The 24998-nt window shown below is 39.4% G+C and overlaps 1 protein-coding gene across 3 annotated transcripts in view; it reads left to right on the forward strand.

Moving 5' to 3' along the window:
• The window catches only part of Plce1 (phospholipase C epsilon 1), a 262319-nt gene that overhangs the window by 213003 nt on the left and 24318 nt on the right, over positions 1-24998 (forward strand). For 2 of the 3 annotated variants that reach the window (XM_070021236.1, XM_070021238.1), the window contains exons 12-22: positions 2103-2225; positions 2314-2450; positions 4791-5029; positions 7087-7148; positions 7232-7397; positions 10138-10245; positions 11807-11923; positions 13386-13544; positions 17152-17281; positions 21612-21733; positions 22628-22745. In XM_070021236.1, the coding sequence (XP_069877337.1) occupies positions 2103-2225; positions 2314-2450; positions 4791-5029; positions 7087-7148; positions 7232-7397; positions 10138-10245; positions 11807-11923; positions 13386-13544; positions 17152-17281; positions 21612-21733; positions 22628-22745 (1481 nt within the window). Of the gene's footprint in view, positions 1-2102; positions 2226-2313; positions 2451-4790; positions 5030-7086; positions 7149-7231; positions 7398-10137; positions 10246-11806; positions 11924-13385; positions 13545-17151; positions 17282-20611; positions 20654-21611; positions 21734-22627; positions 22746-24998 lie in introns of all 3 variants that reach the window. The other variant, XM_070021237.1, reaches the window with a different exon arrangement.

The raw sequence follows: 24998 nt of genomic DNA on the forward strand, positions 1-24998 counted from the left end.
CTTCTCTCTCAAAAGAAAAAAAATATATTAAAATGAAAGGCTTCTAAAAGGAATCATAATGCTACTCCATCTCCCTGTACCCCACATAAAAGCTAAAGAAATAGATTGCAGACAGAGCCAGATTAAGAGCCATTGTTCACATTATTACACAGTGTAATAGGCCTGAGCACACATTGGCTTTGGAAATGTTGATTTCACAGACAGGGGCAGGAACCACTCTATCTCTGTCTCTGTCTCTGTCTTTCTCTCTCTCTCTCTCTCTCTCTCTCTCTCCCTGTCTCTATCTCTCTGTCTCTGTCTCTCTTTCTCTCTGTCTCTCAGCAACACTCTATTGAAAAGAACTCTACAGTAAATTATCTGCTAAAGGGGATTCTTTCACAATGTGAGTAATGGACTTACCCTCTACGCTTTCTACAGTCACGTTCACAACTGGTGAAAATGAGTCAAGGCTCTAATGGGGATTCTTCCTACTATGCTTGTAACACTTCTATAAATTAGATTTGAAACAAAGCTAGAGGTTACAAAGAGATTGAATTCTTTATATTTGCAGCCTCTGCAGGATCTTAAACACATAAGATAGCCAGATGACCTGGATTAAGTGACTTTTGCCTTTATTTCAGTCACTTATAAACAGGAAAAGGAAAGACATAGTAAGAGAGGAATATCTTTTGAAAGAGGACACGGCCTGATTCAAGGTCAGAAGGCCCAAATCCCAGGAATACTGGGGTCAGTGTCCCCTGAAATGCTCCAAAACAGAAAAAAAAAAACAAGGCAAAAAAGGTGTCAGTCTTTAAACGAGAAAGTAAAACTGAACCCTATTTCTAGTGGGAAAAAGTGGATAGGTGTTCACTAGAGTCAGAGAGAAATGAGTACCTCAGAAAGGTCTGTACTGGCAACTAGCAGGAAGGACAACAGGGAATTTGCTTGTTGAAATCCAAATGATGGCTCCACCTTTCTCCTCTTCCCGGACCTACATCCTGTGTTCCCCACATTGAGTCTCAACAACTATGTGTACATGGTGCTAAAAATCTATCTGTAATGCTCTTCCATGAAGTAACCTTCAGCTGTCAACAGGAAATAGTTTCCCATGAGCAAACAGCATTAGCAGGGTTGAATGAGGACTGCTGTACATACATATACATACATATATATATTTATATTTATATTCCTGTACTTATATATTTGAAATTTTGTTTACTATTCTGTTGGGGACTCAGTATAGAAAAAAAATGTAAAATAGCAAGACCAAATTTTTGACTGAGTTGACTGATATTTTTATAGTGAATGGATACAGACTTGGCAGGTGCAGACATAATCCTTGGCAGGGTTGGCATCTTTCCATTCTTAATATTTTTCTGACTCACATTTTCCATTAATATTAAAAGCTCTTCTTTGTTTTCATTGAGGAACTGGTTAAGAAAGGAAAAAAAATGACATGGGCACACTCAAAACTTTCCTCTTAATTGTGTTTGTATAATTTAGAAAAGAGAACAGAACAGGCATTATTTCCCATAGATAATGATTAATTTTGGGCCCTTTTTTTGTACCAGTACTGGGACTTGAACTCAAAGCCTGGGCACTGCCTCTTACAATGTTTGCTCAAGGTTGGCACCCCACCACTTGAGCTACAGCTCGACTTTTGGCTTTTTGGAGGTTAGTTGGAAATAAGAGTGTCACAGAATTTTCCACATGGACTGGCTTTGAACTGTGATCCTTAGATCTCATCCTCCTGAGGAGCTAGGATTACAGGCCTGAGCTTCCAGTGCCTGGCTTAGACTCACTTTAGATTACTTTTTTCATCAACCCCAAACTTAAGAGGTCTTCTTCCACATTGATCTGTGCTTACAAGTAACTGTTGATTAATAAAAGAATATTAATGTCACTGTTATGCCCTTATTAAGTTGTCTAAAAATATGAAGTGGTTCCAATACACAATACAGGTGAAGGGCCATGACAAGAGCATACTGGGAAGTAGGTTCAACTTTAAATGACTTGCAATCCTCCCCGCCTCATACTTGCTCGCTAAGCAGAGACCATCTGTTGAGGCAGAATGACCTGAGTTGCCTGCCACATTTGCCCATAACAGCCATGTCTCTTGATAGTGCCTGGAGCAGCAGTAGCTGGCATGGGAGGATCAAAGGAGGAATGAAGGGGTTCCAGAGCTTCATGGTTTCAGACAGCAACATGAGTTTTGTTGAATTCGTTGAGCTGTTCAAATCATTCAGGTATGACTTAGCCCTCCTTCTTCCTCATTCTCAGGCCCACCCTTTTATAGCAGTACTAAATGGGAGGTGGTTTTCATTCCCTACTCAGTGTAAGGAGCCGAAAGGACCTCAAAGACCTCTTTGACATCTACTCTGTGCCCTGCAACCGTTCCGGCTCTGAGTCTACCCCCCTCTACACCAACCTGGCAATCGAGGAAAACACCAGTGACCTACAACCTGACCTAGGTTTGTTCAGCATTTTAAGATTTCCTTTGAAACCTTTCTAGCTAAAACTTCAAGGTAGGAGATCCAATCACACACATGCTTGAGCCACATGGCACACTGCTACTGGAGCCTGGTGAAACGATTTGAGAATTATTTTAAGAAGTGTGTAGTGTCATGGGGACAAGTGCTGTTGGCATGTTGGGCAAAGAAACTCATCATCATGTGGTTCTGCCCATGTGTTCTAGCATATTAACCAAGAGTGCCCTTCAGTCATCCTGACAACCAGAGGCCCTTCCCCCACCAATTCTAAATGTCCACTACATACATGGAATGCTATAGATGAAAAACACCTACCTATAGGCAGGTGAGTGCTCCACCCCAGCGTGACCTGTCCTTGACAAGGAGAATCTGGTGACCTCCGCAGAGTACTCCTGCCTGAACATAGAGGACATTTCTCCAACTACATAAACCAGAATCTCTTTTTTTTCTATCCTATTCAGTACCCTCCTGTTACTATCACCACCTATACCTTTCTTTTGGGTCTTTCATGCATTTTACACCTGTTATTTTTCCCTTTGTTCTTATTGGAACAACATGATAATTATGTATAATCTTGGGACTGGGAAGTTGACTCAGTGGTAGAGTGCTTGCCTCACATGCATGAGGCCCTGGGTTCGATTCCTCAGCACCACATAAGCAGAAAAAAGCCAGAAGTGGTGCTGTGGCTCAAGTGGTAGGGTGCTAGCCTTGAGCTGAAGAGCTGAGGGACAGCGCCTAGGACCAGTGTTCAGCCCCCATGACCGACAAAAAAAAATAATTATGTATAATCTTATGTTACTTTTAAGCTAACATTGACTGTTTTATAGCTATCAAATATGTGTGTACCCGTGGATAGCAATGTGATTGTTTAGGATAGAACCCAGCACCTCCTGCATGCCAAGCAATTACTTCCCCACTGAGCTATATAGCCAGTCCAAGAAATGATACTTAAAAATTACAAGTCTTTTTTTATAGTGAGAAATTTTAGGTTGATGGAAAAAATAGGTAGAAAGTACAACAGTCACACACACAACTCACACACCCATACTCACATTCATGCACACAGACTTTACCCTATTAGTGAGTTATAAATTCCTAATATTTTTGTTGTCTCTCTAATTTTGCCTTTACCAAGGTGTTGAATCATTGGAATCATATAGTATATAGCTAAGTGCTCTAGTGCCCTTTTGCAACTTCCGGTCGGAATTCTTTTTAAAATAAATAATATTTCATTGTACAGATGTACCACAGTTTGTTTATCCATTCACTTACTAAAGGATATCTGATTCCTTCCAAGTTTTAGCAATTATAAGAAAAGCTGCTATAAATATTTGTATGTAGGTTTTTATGTGAACCTAAGCTTATATCATTGGGATAAAGACCTAGAAACACAATAATTGGATTGCATACCTAACCTGTATTTAATTCTCTAAAATACTTCAAGATTATCTTCCAAATGGATAAAATTAAAATGACTGGCCATACCAAAACTGATCTGACAATGTAGAAATTAGAATACTGGAACATTACTACTGGAAATGTAAAATGGCACAGCCATTCTGAAAGACAGTATGACTGAATTAAATGTATTCTTGCTGTCTGATTCAGCAGTTGTGGGTCATGATAATTTTACCCAAAAGAGCTAAAAACTTGTATTCACCCAAAAGCCTACATACAGATTATTATAGTTGTAGTTTTTTAAATTCATTGTTATTGTAGAGGTGCTATACAGAGGGATTACAATTACATAGTCAGGTATGGAAAGACCTTCCATGGATAGGTAGACTCCGTATTGTGAAAATGGCCATACTGTCAAAATTGACGTACAAATTCAGTGCAAAATCAAAATTCCAGTGACATTCTTTAGCAAGGTAGTAAACAAAACAATCCAAAAACTCAAATGGAACAAAAGACCTAGAATAGGTGAAGCAATTCTAGGCAAAAAAAAAAAAAAAAAAGTAATTTTAACAGTACTTCAATCCTTACAAAAAGAAGATTGTGGATGTATATATGTCACAAAAAATGTGAGCTTGGCTTTTAGTTCTCAATTGAATCTATAGTTAATTGACCTATAATACTGAAGATCATAGCATCAGCCTAATTCTGTTTTAGTTTCTTTTATTTATTCAGTGATTTGTCTTTTTTTCCCCTCAACTCTGTGAAGCCAGGAACATGGACTAGATTTTATGGCTTGTTTGAACAGAGTATTTTAAGAGCTTCTCCATTGCATGGACTTCATAACACTGTTATCTTTGAATTGAACTTTATTTGTGAAAGATGTTGGCTAGATAAGAGTTCATGTTCTGTGGGTAACATTTTCAGATTTGTTGACCAGAAATGTCTCGGACTTGGGATTGTTCATTAAGAGCAAGCAGCAGCTTTCAGACAACCAGAGGCAGATATCTGATGCTATTGCTGCTGCAAGTATCGTGACAAATGGCACTGGCATTGAGAGCACGTCCCTGGGCATATTTGGAGTTGGCATACTTCAACTCAATGACTTCCTGGTCAACTGCCAAGGTGAACACTGCACATATGATGAGATCCTCAGCGTCATCCAGGTCTGTGCCCGTTTTGTGTGTACACAGTGTCCTGTCTCTGTTCTAATAATCAAATAAATATTTTGTGTATATGCTCCTCCCCACCCCACCCCCATCCTTTTATTCCAAAGTCTTCACATCTTGGGCAGAAATTTGGGAGCTTTTTGTTTTTATTTTTGGAAAAAAATATACAAGTGAGCCAGGTGCCAGTGGCTCATGCCTGTAATCCTAGCTACTCAGGAGGCTGAGATCTTAGGACTATAGTTTGAGGCCAGCCCAGGTAGGAAAGTCCACAGGACTCTTTATCTCTACTAAAGTACACAAAGAGCCAGAAGTGGAGCTGTAGCTCAAGTGATAGAGTTCTAGCTTTGAGCACAAAAGCTCAGGGATAGCGCCCAAGCCCCAGGACCGACAAACACACACACATACACACACACACACACACACACACACACACACACACACACACACACACACACACACACATACACGTGTGCTTATTTAACATATAACTAACACAGTTCCTAGGCCATTTCTGACTCAATAACTATTGTAGGGAATCAATGTATGATTCCTTCTTGCTATTCTACAAGATGCAACAAGATCATTCTTTGGTCATTTAACAAATATTTATGAGCTCCTACTATGCTAGCCCTGTTCCAAGAGCTGAGCCTATAATATTGAATAACCTTTTCTTTCTTTCTTACAACTCATATTCTCTGGGTGGGGCAGACAATAAATATAAATAGCTTCAGGAATGGTTATAGAAGAAATTCAGCAGAGTTAAGGCAATGGAGTGATGCAAAAAGTCTTTTTTAAAAAAGAAGTCTTTTTGAGCAGAAAACTAACATATTAGATCAATAGATCTACATATATATGTATACATATGTGGGTATACATATATATGCAATACATATATTAGCAGGGCTTGAACTTAGGGCCTTAATAGCTCTCGTCTATTTTACTCATGGCCAGCACTCTACCATTTGAGCCATGTCTCCACTTCTGGCTTTTTGGTGGTTAATTGGAGATAAGAATCTCATGGATTTGTCTGCCTCATCTGGCTTTGAACCACAATCCTTAGATCTCAGATTCCTGAGTAGTTCGGATTACAACTGTGAGCCACCAGCACCTAGCATATGATTTATAGTTAAGAGGTCATTATTGGACATTGATGAAAATGAACTAAGCAACTCAAGGGCAGTGATAGGAGGGAAGGAATGAGAGGGATAGAGGGAACAGCTTACACTAAGCAAAAGGAAAGAAATGCACATATCACCCAATGTGGAAGAAATAATTTTCTTGTCAAAGCTGATAGAATTCACTAACATTATAGACCATGATAATGATAATTTGCTTCGTGAAGGTTAAAATGTGTTTGTGACTTTAAGTATCTCACAATACTATGAAATTTGTGAAATTTATGTAATCACTTATTCTCAATAAAAATTTTTTTTAAAAAAGAGGTCATTATTGCCTCATTGCAGAGTAAATTGAGATGTTGGAAGCAGAGAGACAGAAAGCCTGGTGATCCTAGCAGCCCAGATAGGAGGATGTGAAAATGTAGAACAGAAGTGACAGAAGATAGGGTGGTGACACCAGTGGGTTAGGTATTCAGAAACTGGGTTTCATCATTAATGTGCTAAAAATGTGTGAGTATTATCACCTTGCTGAGTGTTCACTGGAATATGGTTGAGTTCAGGCATGGTACTTAGCAGTCCGTGAGAACTTTCTTTTTACCTCCTGCCAATTAATGGTAGCTGCTATACTCTCACTTTTACCTAGACAAATGTATGCACCATGTTTCATATCAGTCAGCCTATTTCTCTTTTCTCATTCCTACTTTTTTCTGTTAAATAAATATGCTTAGCATAATAAACTCACATATACTAAATATTTTCTTTGGGGCTAAAAACTACATCTTGCCACTATATTACTAAATTAGTTCAAATATTTGGGTTACATGTTTCCTGATGAAAACAGAACAGCTTTTAAAAAATGATGTCGTTACTTTCTTTTTCCTTCTCTTGGTTTCCTTTACTTAAATAACACTTTTTTTAAAATAAAATTCCTTGCAGAAATTTGAACCTAGCATCAGTATGTGTCATCAAGGCTTAATGTCATTTGAAGGATTTGCAAGGTAAGTTTCAAATTATATTTTGTTCTTCACTTTAGCGTACACATTGCTCTCATGCTTTCTTAACAAAATATAAATCCATCCAGGTTTCTGATGGACAAAGACAATTTTGCCTCAAAAAATGATGAGTCCCAGGAGAACATGAAAGAATTACAGCTACCCCTCTCCTACTATTACATTGAATCTTCACATAACACGTACCTCACGGGCCATCAGCTCAAAGGAGACTCCTCAGTAGAACTCTACAGCCAGGTACTGAGATGGCCACAGACAATGTGGTTTTTATTAAACTTTATTATTCACATTACCCCAAAGTCACAAAAATCTGACTCCTCTGAAAAAATCTTATAATCTAGGAAATGTGAACGCTGGTTTCATGAGGAGCCATGCTGTGTGGGAAAGCTGGCAATATGTACAGTCGTTTTCTTTACTTCTTTTTATTTTGTTCTGTTTCCCCCTCTATCTATACTTAACCTTTATTCTAGGCAACAACCACAACAAAGTACTTGTTTGAGACTCAGAGCTTTTAGATCCTACTCTGACCTACTTCTACTAAAATTAGATTTTCCCTTGGGAAAACCGTCTAATCATTTCACTGTATGCTAAATAAATCAATATATTGCAGTGGGAAAGCATCATAGAAAAGGGAACCTTCTTAGAGGGTTAATCCCAAAATATTGTTTGTTTTGCTTTTCAATTTACTAGACAAATCAATCCATCCCTATGGCAACCAATTTAAAAAACAAAAAAGTCTGCGCAGACTGGAGGCGCGCTCCCTCCACTGTGAAATTCATGGGAATGTTCTGGGAGGCATGGGCCCTCTGCACTGGGAAAAGCACATCCTTTTGACCTAAACATCCAGCTCTCCATGATCAGCCTGTCCTTTGTCTTTTCTATTAACTGTCAACTTCCTCTTCTCTGCTGCTTATTTTCTGAAGTCCTACGAGAAGGGTTAAGCCAGAGAGAGCAAAGCTAGGCCCAGGGTATTCAAGTATGCGGTATGCATGTTGGTCCAAATTTGGGAATTGTCATTGTGTTATTTACACAGTCCCAGAAACCATGAGGTTCCTTTGTTCTACAGGTAAGTCTACAGATATTCATCATAGCATCTGGCACAATTTTTGTAGCAAAGCTTATTTAGTATGGAATATGTTTTGAACTGTTTTCTGAAGAACCTTTATTATGAAATGAAGATGTGTCGCTGGAGTAGCGATTTTCAAAATAGGAGTCTGTTTGTCAAGGGGCCTTAAGTTCTGACACCAAGAAGAGCAAGCGGCTGAGTAGGGCAAGCCTCTGTCCCACTTCTGCTAGGATACACTCTGTTACATGCTTTACATCTTAGCCTTCTATTTGCACAGAGATTTCTAAAGTCAAAAGAAGTTCAAAATCTATTTTCTATAGAAAAGAAATGATACCTATAAACATAGCTACTATAGATATTCCATATATTATATTTACCTCATACATATCAATGTACAATACATACATGTAAGTGCACAATTCTTATCTACATATTTCTACATACTTATGTTTCTTCCTCCAAAAAATATGCAAGGACTAACTGCTTAATTCCTTTTCCACTATTTGACTTTGAAGAGTTTTAAAACTCTTTAATGTGAAGCTTCCAGTGGAGATTCTCACAGCTTCTGAATAAGGTACAAGAACCTCTCAAATATATTCACAGATGTGATTAATCTAGTGAAAAGAAGTCCCTTTTACGTCACTTCCAATCATTTTCCACTCTCCTTTGGCCAGATTGAAAGTGATAATAACTCTGTTGCCCCTGCCTGGAATTTCCAGCCCTGGTTTCCTTTGTCTAGCCATATTTGGAGATATTATGGTCATGCAAGCTTTGATAAGTCCTTTCATCTTTCTATGATTGCTACTCGCTCATCTGCTTACCAATCTGGAAAGCTTACCACAGACATGAAGCAGTCTCAACCAGGTTTCAGTTGCCAGATTGTATAGCAGTCTTCAGCCCAAGGCACTCTACCTGTAGGTATACTAACTGCTAACAGAAGCTGCTGATCTTGTAATTCTCAGCCACAAACTATATTGTGTAATGCAAAGACTCCAGCAAGTATTTCATACAAGAAAATTAAGACTCATTCCACTATCTGAGTTTTGTTGCAGAAAATCTAATGGCTACTATACTCCAGTGATTAAATGCTGTCATTTAGAAATAGATCTGTGGATTCTCAAATGAGGGTTTCAGTACACTCACAGAGGTATCAACCACTTGTCTTAGATCACCTTTCGATTATATGCAAAACTGCAGTCCAAGCACCTGTGTTAGGAGCCCTGCTTCCACTGTTAGATCCAGGAGAGCAAATCAGCTCATCTGATTCATCGGCAGTGTTTCCTGGAGCAGTTTGGGGAAGAAGGTTAAAGCTTAGAGGGCAAATATGCTATGACTGGCTACTGGAGTCTGCTCTGTCTGCAGCAGAAGGGAGTTTATGGACTATTTGCCATCTCTGCTCTAGATGCCATTCTGAGATTAGACAGCCAGGTAAATCCTTGATATGTCCTTGCTTCTACTCTTTAAGTGCTATTCTTTCATAGCAATGATGCTTCCACATTGCTGATTTTGGGTCTTATAATGGTGAAGATTTTATCTTGTTTGGGTTTATATGAATATTTAATCAGCTCATTAAAAATCAGTGTTCTTAATTCCTTCGGACTGTGGCACCTGCATCTTTACTTCCCTGCTCTACCCAGATAGAGCACTTGTTCAGGATGTGCCATTTCAAATGACTAAAGATATATTTTCAAAGTAACCTTCCAACAATATCTGGCTCTTGCAAACTCTCTAATCTGTCCTCTCTTTCCCACTCCAGATTAGTTCCAATCTTTAGCTAAAATGTGGTCCTTATCCCCTATCACTCAGTGATATGGGATATATAGAGTGATATATAGAACCATGTGCTGGGTTTAGTTTGAGGCTTTATCTCTAGGTGCTCATCTGGGGTGGATTCCTTCATTGGTCACACAGGTCCTCTTGCAAGGCTGCAGGAGCATCGAGCTGGACTGCTGGGATGGAGACGATGGGATGCCCATTATTTATCATGGACACACACTGACCACCAAGATCCCCTTCAAGGTAATGCTTCAGATATGTCTTCCAACCCAGAGAGACACTACCACAAGGGGAAATTATTATGAAGAGAGATTTCACAAAGAGAAAGTATCTTTGTTGGTCATGTCAGGTAGCCTATCAAATTATACTTTAGGTTGAGGGATCTTAGGCTGGATCTGAATGCAGAAAGCCTGGAAGTGTTTGCAGCATTGATTGCATGGGATATGAACATGCTTGCTTCTCTGGGAACTGATCTAGACCTCTTAGAATCTCATTCAACCAAAGTGTAGTCATCAATACCTTATGTTTCTTAAGAGGTAAGGTTGTGTGTGAGTATGTATGTACATGCCAGTCTTAGGTCTTGAACTGAGGGCCTGGTTGCTGTACCTGAGCTTTTATGCTCAATGCTAATGTTCTACCACTAGAGCCATATTTCCAACTTCTGGATTTTTAGTGGTTATTTGGAGATAGGAGTTTCATGGACTTTCCTGCCTGGGCTGGCTTTGAACCATGATCCTCAGATCTCAGTCTCTTGTGTAGCTAGGATTACAGATGTGAGCCACTGGTATCCAGATAGGATATAATGATGTTATTGCTAATAATTTTGCATGATGTGGTGCTACAATGATATCTGTAAAGGCAGAGATTGTAAGAATAAAAGATAATTTTCCCTTGTGCCCTGTTGACCAAGACCAGTATAATCTGTTAAGAAGTGACTAAATAATAATGTCATAAAGTAATAAGAGTCACTCTACCTGGGAAGATTGATCAACTAGGAAAACTGGTTTTACTGGATTGTTATTTCAAATTTTGGGTAACTTATTAGTTTGCTTGCATAGTTATTGCTCATTCAGATGATCAGAGACTGTGTAACGTCATTTTGCTCTAAACTGGTCAAACTGGGAAGTAATATTACTATTTTTATTTTATAGCGGGAATTACTGGCTAAAATGCATCTTATCTTTAACTCATTTTTCCATGAAAAACTCTTAAAACTCTTGTACTGTACACTGATGGGAGGATGAACTGTGATTGGTTACAGACACACATAGCGTGTCATGTCTTACTGCTCCGAATTAGTTAACGTCTTCCAAGCATCTTATGCCTCATTGTAGTTGATCGTTTAGTCTTTGATGTACAGCATTCTTTCCATGTGTACCTTCAGTTTTGCATAGTGATTGCTGCTCCTTGTAGTATAGAAACAAGGCTCACTGTGGACAGCTTCATGTCTTCATACACAGCAGCCTGTTCTCTTGCTTAACTAGAAAATACATTCAGCCCTCCACATCCATGGGTCCTTCATCCACAGATTCAGCCAACTCTGATGACAAATATTTTGGGGAAGACATTGTGTCTGGACTGAACTCGAATACACATTTTTCTTCTCATAAGTTCCCTAAGCAATTGTGGACATAGCATCTACACTGAATAAGGTATTCTAAGATTTGAAAAGACACAACTCACCTCCGATCAGAGTCTTCTGACTGCAGTTATTGAGCTATTTTCTGTGTTTCTGAGTACTTTGCCTTCTGACCACCCTGGACAGATATCTATCTGACCCTAATGAGCTGTTTGGCTGTCACAGGATGTGGTCGAAGCCATCGATCGCAGTGCCTTCATCACCTCTGACCTGCCTATCATCATATCGATTGAGAACCACTGTTCATTGCCTCAGCAACGAAAAATGGCAGAAATTTTCAAGGTGAGCTCTCAACTGAGAAGTAGGATGATATCTTGGCCTTTTCTTACAGAGATCGTTGATTTTTATATGGAGCCACTATGGACTACACCGTAGCTATGAAGCACATACTGTTAGGGTCCCATACTGTTAGGGGCCTGAAAAATAGGGGTGCTCTTGGGATCTTGGGCCTCCTCTAAACTTTTCTACGGGGTGGTCCAAGCATTGCTCTCTGATCCCCTGACCCTTTCCAGAAAGCCTTGGGAGATAAGAAAAGACCAGCTCTAACTCCTCTGACAAATCAGAGATGCTAGGCTATTACCTGTTGGTAACATCAAAAGCTGAAAGTACTTCAAGGGAAGTTGCATCCTGTAATTAGCACTATCATAGGGAGTTCCACGTTAGCAATGGCCTTGGTCACTATGTTAACCGCCTTCCTTCTGCAAAGGACACAGATTTAGGAGCCAATACTCCATGAGACTTCTCTCCAAATGATAGAAGCATTTGCAGAACTGTGTCTCTCAGTGAGGAGGAAATATCTAGTATCTGAAATATCTGACCAAGGGAGATGTTGCCAACAAGACTGTAACCTTTCTTATTGCCTTGACCTCGGGTTTGATTTTTGCTCCTTTTTAAGTTAAAAAGAAATAACTATAAACCAGGTCATATCTGTAATCCTGTCTACTCAGGAGGCTGAGATCTGAGGATGGCAATTTGAAGCCAGCCCAGGCAGGAAAGTCCATGAGACTCTTTTATTAACCACTGCTGCTACTGCTACTACTACTACTACTACTATTACTACTACTACTGTTGCTGCTGATGCTGCTACTACTACTAATAGTACTACACTAGAGGCAAAGTTGTGACTCAAATGGGCAGAGCACTAGCCTTGAGTGAAAAAGCTCAGAGATGGTGCCCAGGCCCTGAGTTTAAGTCCAAGGACTGGCATAAATAAGTAAATAAATAAACAACACTACAAATAAAAATTGCCATATTTTCTACCCTTACCCCAACTGATCATCTATGTCCACCTTCCTTCCACCTTGCAAACCAGGGCTCAAAAATCTCTGTGAGGATGATGTCTGTGGTTCTTTATCCTTTTCATCTTTTGTCTCTGTCCCCATGTCTATCCTTCTGACTTCTTGTCCTTACTGGAAACAGACTATATTCAATATGTCATGGTCTCTGACTATTTTCTCCTGTAATATCCCAGACCCCAGAACATTTTCTTAAGTCATTAGAGGAGCCCCAGCTGCAGAGTGGCCTAGATTTCTTCCTCTATTCTGAACACCTCCCTTCCTTTCAGTAGGAGACTGTGGAGAGAACATAAACAACTTCTTTCCTACTTCCTCTTCCTGGGAGTTTTTAAAAAATAATTTTAAAAACAATTCAAATGGGCTGAAATATCTAGTATACTTAGAAAATACAAATGCATTTATTATGTATTGATAAAAGACATCCATTGTTTTTCCTATATTCTTTGTAGACTGTGTTTGGAGAAAAGCTTGTGGCAAAATTCTTATTTGAGACTGATTTCTCAGATGATCCAATGCTCCCTTCACCCGACCAACTTAGGAAAAAAGTACTTCTGAAAAACAAGAAGCTGAAGGCCCATCAGACGCCAGTGGATATCTTAAAGCAGAAGGTACTCCCTTTTCCTTAGTAGGTTCTAAATACACTGTGGACTCAGAACAAAGAAATCCAGGTCACTTGGAACTTCAGATAGCCTGTTGGATAACCAGGGTTTAAAAAAAAAATTTCCATTAAATGATGTATTTGATTTATAGCTTTCTACTTCATATACCAACAACTTTCTCTCATCCAACTCACCTAAATTTTACCCTATACTGTTCCCATAGAGACTATTTCTCTGATACTTAATTTTTTTCTGAGTGAGCTGCTATATACTCTTATCTCTGAAATGAGGGTTATCAATCCCACCATGGTTTCTGTAGAAAGAGCACTTAGGCCTCCAGTCCAATAGCAGCAACTCTGAAACCTCAGTGTATCATAGCAGCATGTGGACAACCAGTGTTTTACTCTCACCTCATTCACAGAGATCTTTGTCTAAGACCCACAAACCCACCTTGTGGGAGGCTCTCAGCCCAAGGACTTGTTCAAGTCTAGGATGCCAACTTCATCTGTCAGCTTTATCTACTCATCCCACAAATGTGGCTACCACAATGACTTGTTCTTTTAGGGATGGCACTGTTGGCATTAAAGCGTCACTTACAGTGACCAAGAGCTGCTGCATGAACCTCCATTTACACAAAGATTGCCAGATGTAGCACCAGGAGCAGAATGCCCACACCCTAAACTAGAGCAGTCTAGAGCTTAGGATTTTTCTTTGTGCCGCCACCTCCAAATCTCCTGACCCAATTCCAGTTACCAGAATTGGGTACTAGAAAGTTCAGCACAATAAGTTGGAACCTTAATCAAAGGTTATTAGTATAAATCAAAGGTTATTAGTATTAGTATAAAAAAGCCAGGTAAAATTGAGTCAACTGTCCTGTTTGATTCAGTTAAGTAGTTAATTGGGAATGACCATCAAACATTCTCAAAGCCTTCATCTGTGGGCCTCACAGGCAGGGGCTGACTTTATAAGCCTACGTGATGGTGTTGGAGGAGGAAAACACTAGGTATGACAGGGGCCAGGGCTAAGATACCAGAGTCTCCCACTGGCTATATCAGAAACTAGATATGTGATCACAAGCCCCTCAATCATTCTAAACCTTCATGTCTTCATCTATAAAATGGGAATGTTATGGTAAGGGGCGTCAAAGAATTCTTCTGACATAAAAAGATCACAAAATCTCTTCTGAGGTGAATCATAAGACCCATAAGTGGTCAAAATGGCAGATGACTCTGTGAACATTTTATCATCCCACATTTTAGTTTCATGGGTTTCTTGCTATTCTGAAATATTACCTTTTTTCTTTTTTTTCTTTCTTTCTTTTTTTTTTTTTTGCCAGTCCTGGGGCTTGAACTCAGGGCTTGGGTGCTATCCCTGAGCTTCTTTGTGCTCAGGGCTAGCGCTCCATGCCACTTGAGCCACGGTGCCACTTCCAGCATTTTCTGAGTAGTTTACTGGAGATAGGAATCTCACAGACTTTTCTTCCTGGGCTGGCTTCGAACTGTGATTCTTAGATCTTATCCTCCATAGTAGCTAGGATTACAGGTGTGAGCCCTTTGCTCCTGCTCATTGTAGCTTCCTTATGGGTACATATTTATAATAAAGGTAATGTAACCACATTTGAAAAAAAACACATGATTCTAAAGCCAAATACAACCTATACTACAGGAGTTCTTAACCTCAATAATGTCCACAGCTAGGACTAAAGGGATCCATGAATAGAAATAGAAATAAAGTAAATCTTTATTTTTAGTCACCATAGCTGCAATTTAGCATTTCCTTTGATTATAAATGTAGAGGACAATTCATAGTGTAGTGTTGGCAGTACCTATGTCTTTGTCACTGGTAGAAATGACAGACTTTTTCATGTTACTTCAGAGTTATTGCCAATATCTCCAAGAATTACTATACTCGTATTTTCAAAAACATTGCGTGACCTGCCATTTTATGGGTTTTTTAATGTGTTAAAGAAACTACTGGACACACTGGCACATACCTGTGTTTTTAGCTATTTAGGACGTAGAGTAGAAGGAGTTCAAGATCAGCCAGGATATCATAGCAAGACCCTGTATCACCGGAGAAAGGGACAGAGATGGAGATAGCTAGAGTTCATTGGTGGACTCCTTACCCTAGTATGAATGAAGCTTAAGGTTCAATCTCAAATACCACACACCAAAAAAGATAAAAAGCTGGGCCGGTGACTCACACCTGTAATCCTAGCTACTTAGGAGGCTGAGATCTGAGGATCGTGGTTCAATGCCAGCCCGGAAAGGAAAGTCTGTGAGACTCTTACCTCCAATAAACCACTAGAAAACCGGAAGTGGCACTGTGGCTTAAGTGGTAGAAGGCTCACCTTGAGCTGAAGAGCTGAGGGACAGTGCCCAGGCCCAGAGTTCAAGCCCCATGACCGACAAAAAATAAATAATAAAAAAGATAAAAATAGTTTAACTAGAAACAAAGAAACATATATTCTTGTAACACACATTTGTTTTTTAACCTATAGCTATATTCAACACTACTTGGTTTGTAATCATTTTATTTATGAATCTAAAACATCAATTTGAGAGGGCTGGTGACATGCCTCAAGTGGTAAAATGACAGTCTAGCAAATCAAAGCTCTGAGTCAAAAACGTATAACTGAAAGAGAAGGGACTATATTTCATCAAAATGTCAGAGGAATCCATAATACAAAAAAAGTTCATTAGCATTTAATATCTAGCCTTTTATTTAATGTCATTTTATGTAATTGCATTTTATACATCTATAAACCAGGAGATACAGTTATATATAATTATGTATGTATGTATTAAATTATATGTATGTGGGGCTGGGAAGGTGGCTCAGTGGTAGAGCGCTTGCCTTGCATGCATGAGGTCCTGGGTTCGATTCCTCAGCACCACATAAGCAAAAAGAAAAAAAGCCGGAAGTGGCGCTGTGGCTCAAGTGGTAGAGTGCTAGCCTTGAGCTGAAAAGCTGAGGGACAGCACCCAGGCCCCACAACTGGACCCAAAAATAAATAAATAAATTATATGTATGTATACATTAAATTATAACACACAAATCCTGTGTCTGTTATTCAATAAATGACTTCCCCACCCCTACAAGTTTCCCAAAAATTTCAAGTCTGTTTTATTAATCTGATTTATGGTTCAGATAAAATCTACTGTAAAACCCTTCTTTAAACCAGCAAGTATGCTTTTGGTCTCTTTGTCCGTAGGGATTCTAACATTGTTCTCAAGGTCAGAGGACTTATGATATTATTTTAAGAAGAGAAAAATATTTAGTTTCTTAGCAGAGACTTCATGTTTTAGAATTGATGGGCTGTTTCATGTCATCAGTCATTTGGGACTGATGCCGGTTTTTCAAACCACTAGAGGATTCTCTGGGCCCTGTACGTGGGCTCCTTGTGATTATTCCTAAAAGCTCCCAGATTCTTTCTGTAGGAATGTTGACATTCTCCCAAATGTTGACACTCAGATGATCTCTTCCTCTCTTAAGTGAATCCAAAGGGTAATATGCGTTGAATAGCTAAATTAAGCTTTAGGTTGCAGGTTTGAAGGTTGTAGGTGAAAGCTCAGTGGGTCCTGCGTGTGCAGTTTTCATTGTCGCTGTCTTACAGGCTCATCAGTTAGCATCCATGCAGGCACAAGCTTCTAATGGTGGGAATGTTAACCCCCCACCTGCCAATAATGAGGAGGAGGAAGATGAAGAGGACGAATATGATTATGACTATGAATCCCTTTCTGACGGTAAGAGAGACATGGCCAAGTGCTATGTACTGGGGAATTCTTGGGTGAATTTCTTTATCCTCCTTTCCCTCTCCCCTTTTCCTGCCCTCTCCCCACTGAAATAAATTTCATGAACCATAGTACAGCAATCCAGATTATGACAATGTTGTCTGAGAGTTTCTGGATCCGGTCAGTTCTGGAGGACTAAGGAAGGAAGGGCATTCTGTTAACCATCGCAGCCACAACCCCAGGAGAAGAGGACATTCCTCAGATGGGCTTCTAGAGGAAGAGATGAAATGATAGCAGGGAAACCCTGTTTACACTTTTTCTGTTTCTGATGTGGCTGAGGTTCTTGGCAGGAATAAACTATGGCTAAATCCTTTCTCCTGCACCGCCTGCAGGGGGCAGCATCACCGCTCTGTGCTCTGTTGCTCACTGTTAGGCCCTCCCTTGCTCTTTCCTCTGAAGTTTTCAGATTACTAACCAGCAAGACATTTTCTCCTGGCCACACCACAAACAGAAAATACATGAGTGGTGGCTAGATACAGTTTAAAAAACAAAAACAAATGAATGATGTTAACCTCAAATGACTAATTCTTATACGAGAATTATTTAGACTAAATTAGCGTCATGTGCTAGAGATTGTTTGGGACACAAAGTCTCTTTAAAAGCCCAGGCTACCCTTGAACTCACAATCTGGATCCTTCTGTGTCTACTTTTTACATGCACATTATGTTGTTTTTATGGAGACTAATCATTGTGCTAAATATTCAGATATCCCAAGAATATCAACCATTTACCACTGGCATTAAGACAGTTTGAGCATGGTGGCTCACACTTATAATACCAGCTACTTAAGAAGATGCTAGTTTGAAGCTAGATTGGTGGGGGAGGGGGAGGAATACTTAGCAAGGCTACTCCAAAGAACAAACAAACCATGGACTGGAGGCCTGGCTCAAGTGGTAGAGTGTCAGCTATGCATGGTGGTGTGTGCCTGTAATTCTATCTATGCCAGAGACATAGATAGGAGGACTCGGTCTGAAGCTAGTCTAGCAAAAGCATTATAAGACCCTATCTGAAAAATTATTAAAGCAAAATGGACTGAGGACATAGTTCAAGTTGTAGGGCACCAGCCTCACACACCAAGGCCCTGACTTCAAACCTTAGCACTGCCAGCACACACACACACACACACACACCTGAACTACCTAGTTCTAAATATCTGTCTCTCACACTTAGGCTGTTTCCAATCATGTTTCAATTTAGTGATTCTCCATCACTGGTGACAGTTCGGTCTCTTTCTGCCTCCAAATATAATACTGGGCAATGTCCACTATTTGTCTTTCCTAGTAGTTGACTATTTTATACCATTAATTAAAAGCCCAATTATTTTTCTGTAACTCTTACGAGATCATAAGATTTGGAAGGAGTTAAAACCATTTATTTACAGCCATTCCTGAACAGTCATGAGAATGTGGACATTTTTATACTGACTTATTCTTTGCCCCTGGGCTTCTGCTACAGTTGTGTGGATGTCCCAGAGAACAAAATTAATTCAGATATGCAATGAAAACCACACTTCAGACACTGACCCCTCCGGGATGTTATCTGTCCCTGTAAGGAGTTAATCCACTGGAAAATAGACTTACTGCCAGTCATAAATTACTCTTGTGCTTTTTAAAGTACTTTTGAGAACGGGAAAAGAAGCTTTTTAAATTTACAGATATTTTTGATTTGCTGCTGACAAAAATAAACAGGTGAAGAAAATACCTTTCAATTGGGAGAATAAAATTTAATCTCCCCCCCCCACACTAGATTTCTAAGATGATTGCAGGTTTATTTTTTAAGTCCATGTGTATTGGGTTGGAGTATCAGTGGAAAATGAGATCCCACTAGGCTCTGTTCCAATGGTCTGTGAGATGTAAGGCAATGTCTTTTCATGACTGTTAGCCTGAACTCCCTCTGATATGTCATAAAAAGATTATATATATCAAGTGTTTGGTGATATTCTATTTCCACTTCCTGCATCTCTGATCTATGACAGCTAAATTCCACTATTTCCTATTGTTATTGAAAGATCCCTCTGACTGACTGATTTCCACACACCTGGTGGGAAGCTTGTCCTATGAAGGCTTCCGTAGGTGACTATAAATGCCATATCAAGCATACCACTTTCAGTGGTAGTTTTGGTGCCTGTCTCACCTCTCTGCTTTCCCCTACCATCTCCTCTTTCTCCAGCTGAGGTGAAAAGAAAATAGAATCCTGCCTGCTGTGGGGAGTACATAAAGGTTTCTAAGCCTCTTGTAATGAGGGGTCCCTTTGAGAATCAGATAGAAGCTCCCAATTGCCTCCCAGGAATAAATGTAGTCTTAAAATTCTACATAGAATGACAGACGTTCCACTAGCCTCTTGAAGTGCCCAGGAGAATCCCAGGTTAAGAATCCATCTCTAACACCAGGGTGCTCAGATTAGCTATGAGCCAGTTTTAGTCTTCATTCACTATTACCCCAGCAGTGAATGAAGGAGTTAATCTAAAAAGCCCCGGGGCTATAACAGTGAGATGATGCCTAGCTCCAGAATTATTTCAAGAGAACTTTAAACAAGGATGATACTTTTTAAGAATTGGTACTCTGCCTTTTGGTTAATATATTTTTATGGAATGTTTCACTGAGCTTAATGAAATAAAACTACCTTTGTTATTTTCTTTGGCTAGTTTACACTGAGACCCAAGTTTGACTTTACAACTTAATGTGCATATATCTTATGTCCATGATTGCATGATTCTAACAAATTGGTTCGTTTCTGTTAACCTGAATTTAAGTTATTAAAGTATTTCAACTTTCTGTGACTGGAAATCCTGAATAACATGAATGTGGCAAACATGAATAGCACGAACAATGTTTGCATTTCCCTTATTGCTAGTCCTTGAGTCCTGTAATACTCAAAATATTAAAACTACAGAATGCTTTATTTAGTTAGTTAGTTTTGTCTGCCGTGGAGCTTGAACTTGGAGCCTGGGCGCTGTCCCTGAGGTATTTTTGCTCAAGGCTAGCGCTCTACCACTTTCAGCCACAACGCCATCAGAAGGTGGTTAATTGGAAATGAGAAACTCACTTTCCTGCCTGAGCTGGCTTTGAACTGAGATCCTCAGATCTTAGTCTCCTGAGTAGCTATGATTATAGGCGTGAGCCACCAGTGCCCAGCTTAATCTACAGACTGCTTCTTACTCTGTTTATCTTGTAATTGGAACCACTGTTATATATACTTTACTTCATGACTCAGTTTTAATTGATCTCACTTTTGTCTTAATTCCCCTTACTTGTCCACCCTACTGATTCTGTTTTTCTGTAGCAGATATCCCTACTGCTTCCCCTGCTTCTAACGGTCAGGAAGGTAAACACCATTTGAACTGAGCATTTTTAGCTGCATGGATGTCCGTATTCTGTTTCCAGTTTCTCGGTCTGATTAGCATGAAGTTGCAACACTTCCGTGACTATAAATGGAGTAAAATGATTGAGTCTGTTTACCTCTTGCCCACCTTGCATGGCCCTCACTTACTACCAGAATATTTTGGTCTTAGCATTTGGGGTCTCAAGAAATAATAAATCTTGAGTGAGAAATTAGTTGTCTTATTTTCCATTTTAAAAAAGTATAAGCATCTTATGTCTTTTACACTTTCACAATCATTTGAAACTAAAGTGCTAAAAAAGAAAAAAGCCAAGTCTAAGATTATCTGTCATACTTAGGCGTATTTAATACTTTTAGAGTCTTATTCTTAACATTATTACTTAATATTAGTAACAATCATGAAAATTTTCCAATTAGTCATAATTGTGAAATAATTTGTAAATAATAATTACAATTCCCACACACACTCAAACTAGTTTTGACATTTCTCGATACTAAGGAAGCAAACAGTCTCATTGCAAAATGGGGCCAATTAAATCATGTGAATACCATCTACAAGGGCCTTGACTTTTAAATCCTTCCCAGTTGTGTGTGTCATCAACTTCTTGACACAGGGTGGCACCCATAATGTTTGCAAAGTTTCAATACTTTGTATGAAAATGAGCCTTCGTATTTAGAGTACGTCTATATAGCAGTAAAACTATTGGTAAATGAGTCTATGAAAATGAAGTTAAATACATCAGCCCTAAATTTAAAATGATGCTGCTAGCCATCATTTTGGAACCATGTAGCTGGAGCCTCACTTTTACAGATTAGTATGAGTATCTGGATGTTGTCACAATTATATATATATATATATATATATATATATATATATATATATATATTCCTTAAAGAAAGCATCTGGTTCTTTTTCACCAAAGCCTGCTAACTCATTTTTCAGACAACATTCTGGAAGACAGACCTGAAAATAAATCATGTACTGACAAGCTTCAGTTTGAGTACAATGAAGAAATCCCCAAGAGGATAAAGAAAGCAGATAACTCTGCTTACAACAAAGGGAAGGTGAGTGAACAACTCATTCCACCCTTGGACCATGCTTACCACCCCTGAACCATGGTACTCTTGTCCCATTCAGGTGGGATTCCATTTCCTCTCCAGCCCTGCCCTTTACCTTCTCCCTTACTGTTCCCTAAACATCAGGGAGACTACCACCTGCCACTTGTGATAGTATTGCCTCATCCAACCAGTGCCTTCTAAAGATGTGTATATGGCTGCCACTGAATGGCACAAGAGGTGGTTGGGTGATGGAGATTTATTTATACACAAAGGCAGAACAATGATCACACACAGTATACTACCAGATAATCAAGGACATACAATTAGGGACGGTGATGTTTGAGAAGGAAGATTTGGCTAAGCTGTTCTCTTGGCCTGGATGCCAAGAAAACAGCTTGGTTGTTTGGGGAATTATAAGACATCTTAAAGGCCTTTGGGATGACCTAGAAGGTTAAGTGGGTTCAGATTGTGTGTTAACAGAATACCACTGAGAAAACACAGATAAATTAGCTGCCAGACCTGCCCTCAAATGCCTCACAGCATATAGAAACTGAGAAAGTCTACAGACACGTTTGAAGTAACAATGGTGAAGGATAGTGGATGGAATGGGTCAAAAACTTGAGCCATCACAGATATATAGTCAGTCCTCTAGTAATTCAACAAATGTGCATGGATTTATTTGCATAGAATATAAATATAGTGTGTTTGCCTGGAGGGATGGTATGGATGAATTAGACTCATTCTTTGCCCTCAGAAAGCTTTACCTCCACATGCTAAGATATGAATGTGGATAAATACTGAGCAAGTATACACACAGGGAAGTAAAAGTAGGGAGATTTGGTGATTCAGAAAGTGGGTGACATATACTTTCCTATAAAAAGTATGGTTTCCCCTTGATAGGTTTATGACATGGAACTCGGAGAAGAATTTTATCTTCCTCAAAATAAAAAGGAAAGCAGACAGATTGCACCAGAGCTTTCTGACCTTGTCATCTATTGCCAAGCTGTGAAATTTCCAGGTAAGAATATCAGTATTATCTAATACCACTTAAAGAGGCAAGGGGAATGAAAGAATACTAATTATCTAATTAGATCTATGAACACTCCAAAGTAATTAAAATGTGTGGCTGAAATCATGCTTATTATACCTTTTAAATACTTGTAACAGTTTGCTTTGAAGCATATGAGAAAAACAATGCCATAAAATGTTTTCTTTCAGACCATATATTGTCTTTTCATAATAAATAATTACAAAGATAATATTTCTAACAATTTAAATATATTAAGCACTTAAGTATCAGGATTATTTGTATTGTGCTGTGTATTTTACATTGATCATATCTTCAACTATTCATAAGAATTCTATGAGCTTGGTAATAGTTTTTCTTTTTAAGAAGGTGAGGAGTACTAGGGTTTAAACTCAGGGCCTCTAGCTCTCTAGGCTAGTGTTCTACCACGTGAGCCACATCTCCCAGCCACAGTTTTTTGGTTATTTGGGAGATGAGTCTAGCAAATTTCTCTGTCCCAGCTGGCCTCAAATTGAGTTCCTCAGATCTCAGCCTCCTGCATAACTAGAACAACAGGTATGAGCCACTTTTCTCCTGGCTTTTAACTGTTTTTAAAGTTTTAGCAGTTAAGCTTTTAGCTGCTACCACTAGTCTTCAAGAGGAGATCATCAAGTCCTCTTGAAGAGGATATAAGTAAGTAGCAAGTGAAGATGACTTTATGTGGCATAAGTACATAATGATCATACTTACACTGGCTGGAACTTTTTTTTTAAGTAGGTCATCGGGCTTAAACTTAGGGCCTGGGCACTGTCCTCAAGATTTTTCATTCAAGACTAGTGCTCTACCACTTTGAGCCACAGCTCCACTATTGGTTTTCTGGTGGTTATTTGGAAATAAGAGTCTCATGGACTTTCCTTCCTGGGCTGTTGAACCATGATCCTCAGACCTCAGCCTCCTGAGTAGCTAGGATTAATAGGTGTGAGCCACCAGCGCCCCGATGGAACTTCCTTTTTACAATAGAGGAGGATCCACCTGTAAGAGTGCACTAGCATCATAGCTGGCATGAAATCAGCAGTGAGAGTCACACTGTTCCAAAGTCTCAATTGCTACATCTTTTATTTTATACAGTGACACTACTCACATCCAACCAGCTTCATGGTGCCCCAGGAAAGCCTCAGGCACAGAGTTCATGAGGAGCACAAATTCCCATGGATACTTGACGTCAGTGTGCAAGATAAAAGTTTCTGTACCAGCAGAGAACTGTGGCTGGGTCAGGAGATCATTTGGCTGAGCTTCTGACTTGAGACATAAGCTAAGCATGATTGTTTAGCTCATTAAAAGAAAACTGTTTATTTAAAAAAGTGTTTATTAGCACATATTTTTATAGGTGTATAGTATTTCCTTCTTTTTTTTTATAGTAGTGCTGGGGAACCAAACACAGCATACATATGATAGCCAAGTGCAGTACCACTGAGTTATAGCCATAGTTCTATACAATTTTGTATTTTTAAGTAATTGAAGTTTTTTTTCTTTTTTCTTTTTTTTGGGGTCCGGCCGTGGGGCCTGAACTCTGGGCCTGGGCGCTGTCCCTCAGCTCTTCAGCTCAAGGCTAGCGCTCTACCACTTGAGCCCAGCACCACTTCCGGCTTTTTTTTTCTTTTTGCTTATGTGGTGCTGAGGAATCGAACCCAGGGCCTCAGGCATGCAAGGCAAGCGCTCTACCACTGAGCCACCTTCCCAGCCCCGAAGTTTTTTTTTTTTCTTTCTCCAGTTTTATTTGCTTTAACAGAATAACAAAACCATGTAGCTATAAGATCTTTTAAATGGCGTTGTTCTTATAATTTGCGTTTTTTTTATTGTTGCCTTGTTTTTGTAGTAGTCAGGGTTTGAACCGAAGACTGTGTGCTTGCTGAGCAAGTGCTTGACCACTTAAGACATACCCAGCCCTTTTATTTTGTGTTTGAGATCGAGACCCACTAACTTGAACTAGTGATCCTCCTAGCTCTACTTCTTTTGTAGCTAGTACTACAGGCTGTTCCACCTCACGAGGATTATGATTTGTTTTGCCTGTTGATTTTAGGCTTAGTAAATTACATGCTCAATTTTGGTGTTTCTTGCCTTTCACCATCCTGAGTCCTTCCTGGGAGCCATGTGCAAAGCCGTCTTCAAAAGAGAGAGGCTCCAAAGACCATGTGGTCCCAGGCCCATAGAAGCCAAATGCCTTTCCCACAGTCATAGACTGTTTCCTGGCAAAGCCACACGCGG

This window comes from Dipodomys merriami, unplaced genomic scaffold (genome assembly GCF_024711535.1).
Source record: "Dipodomys merriami isolate MVZ:Mamm:240054 unplaced genomic scaffold, mDipMer1.0.p SCAF_14, whole genome shotgun sequence".
Taxonomy (NCBI): domain Eukaryota; kingdom Metazoa; phylum Chordata; class Mammalia; order Rodentia; family Heteromyidae; genus Dipodomys; species Dipodomys merriami.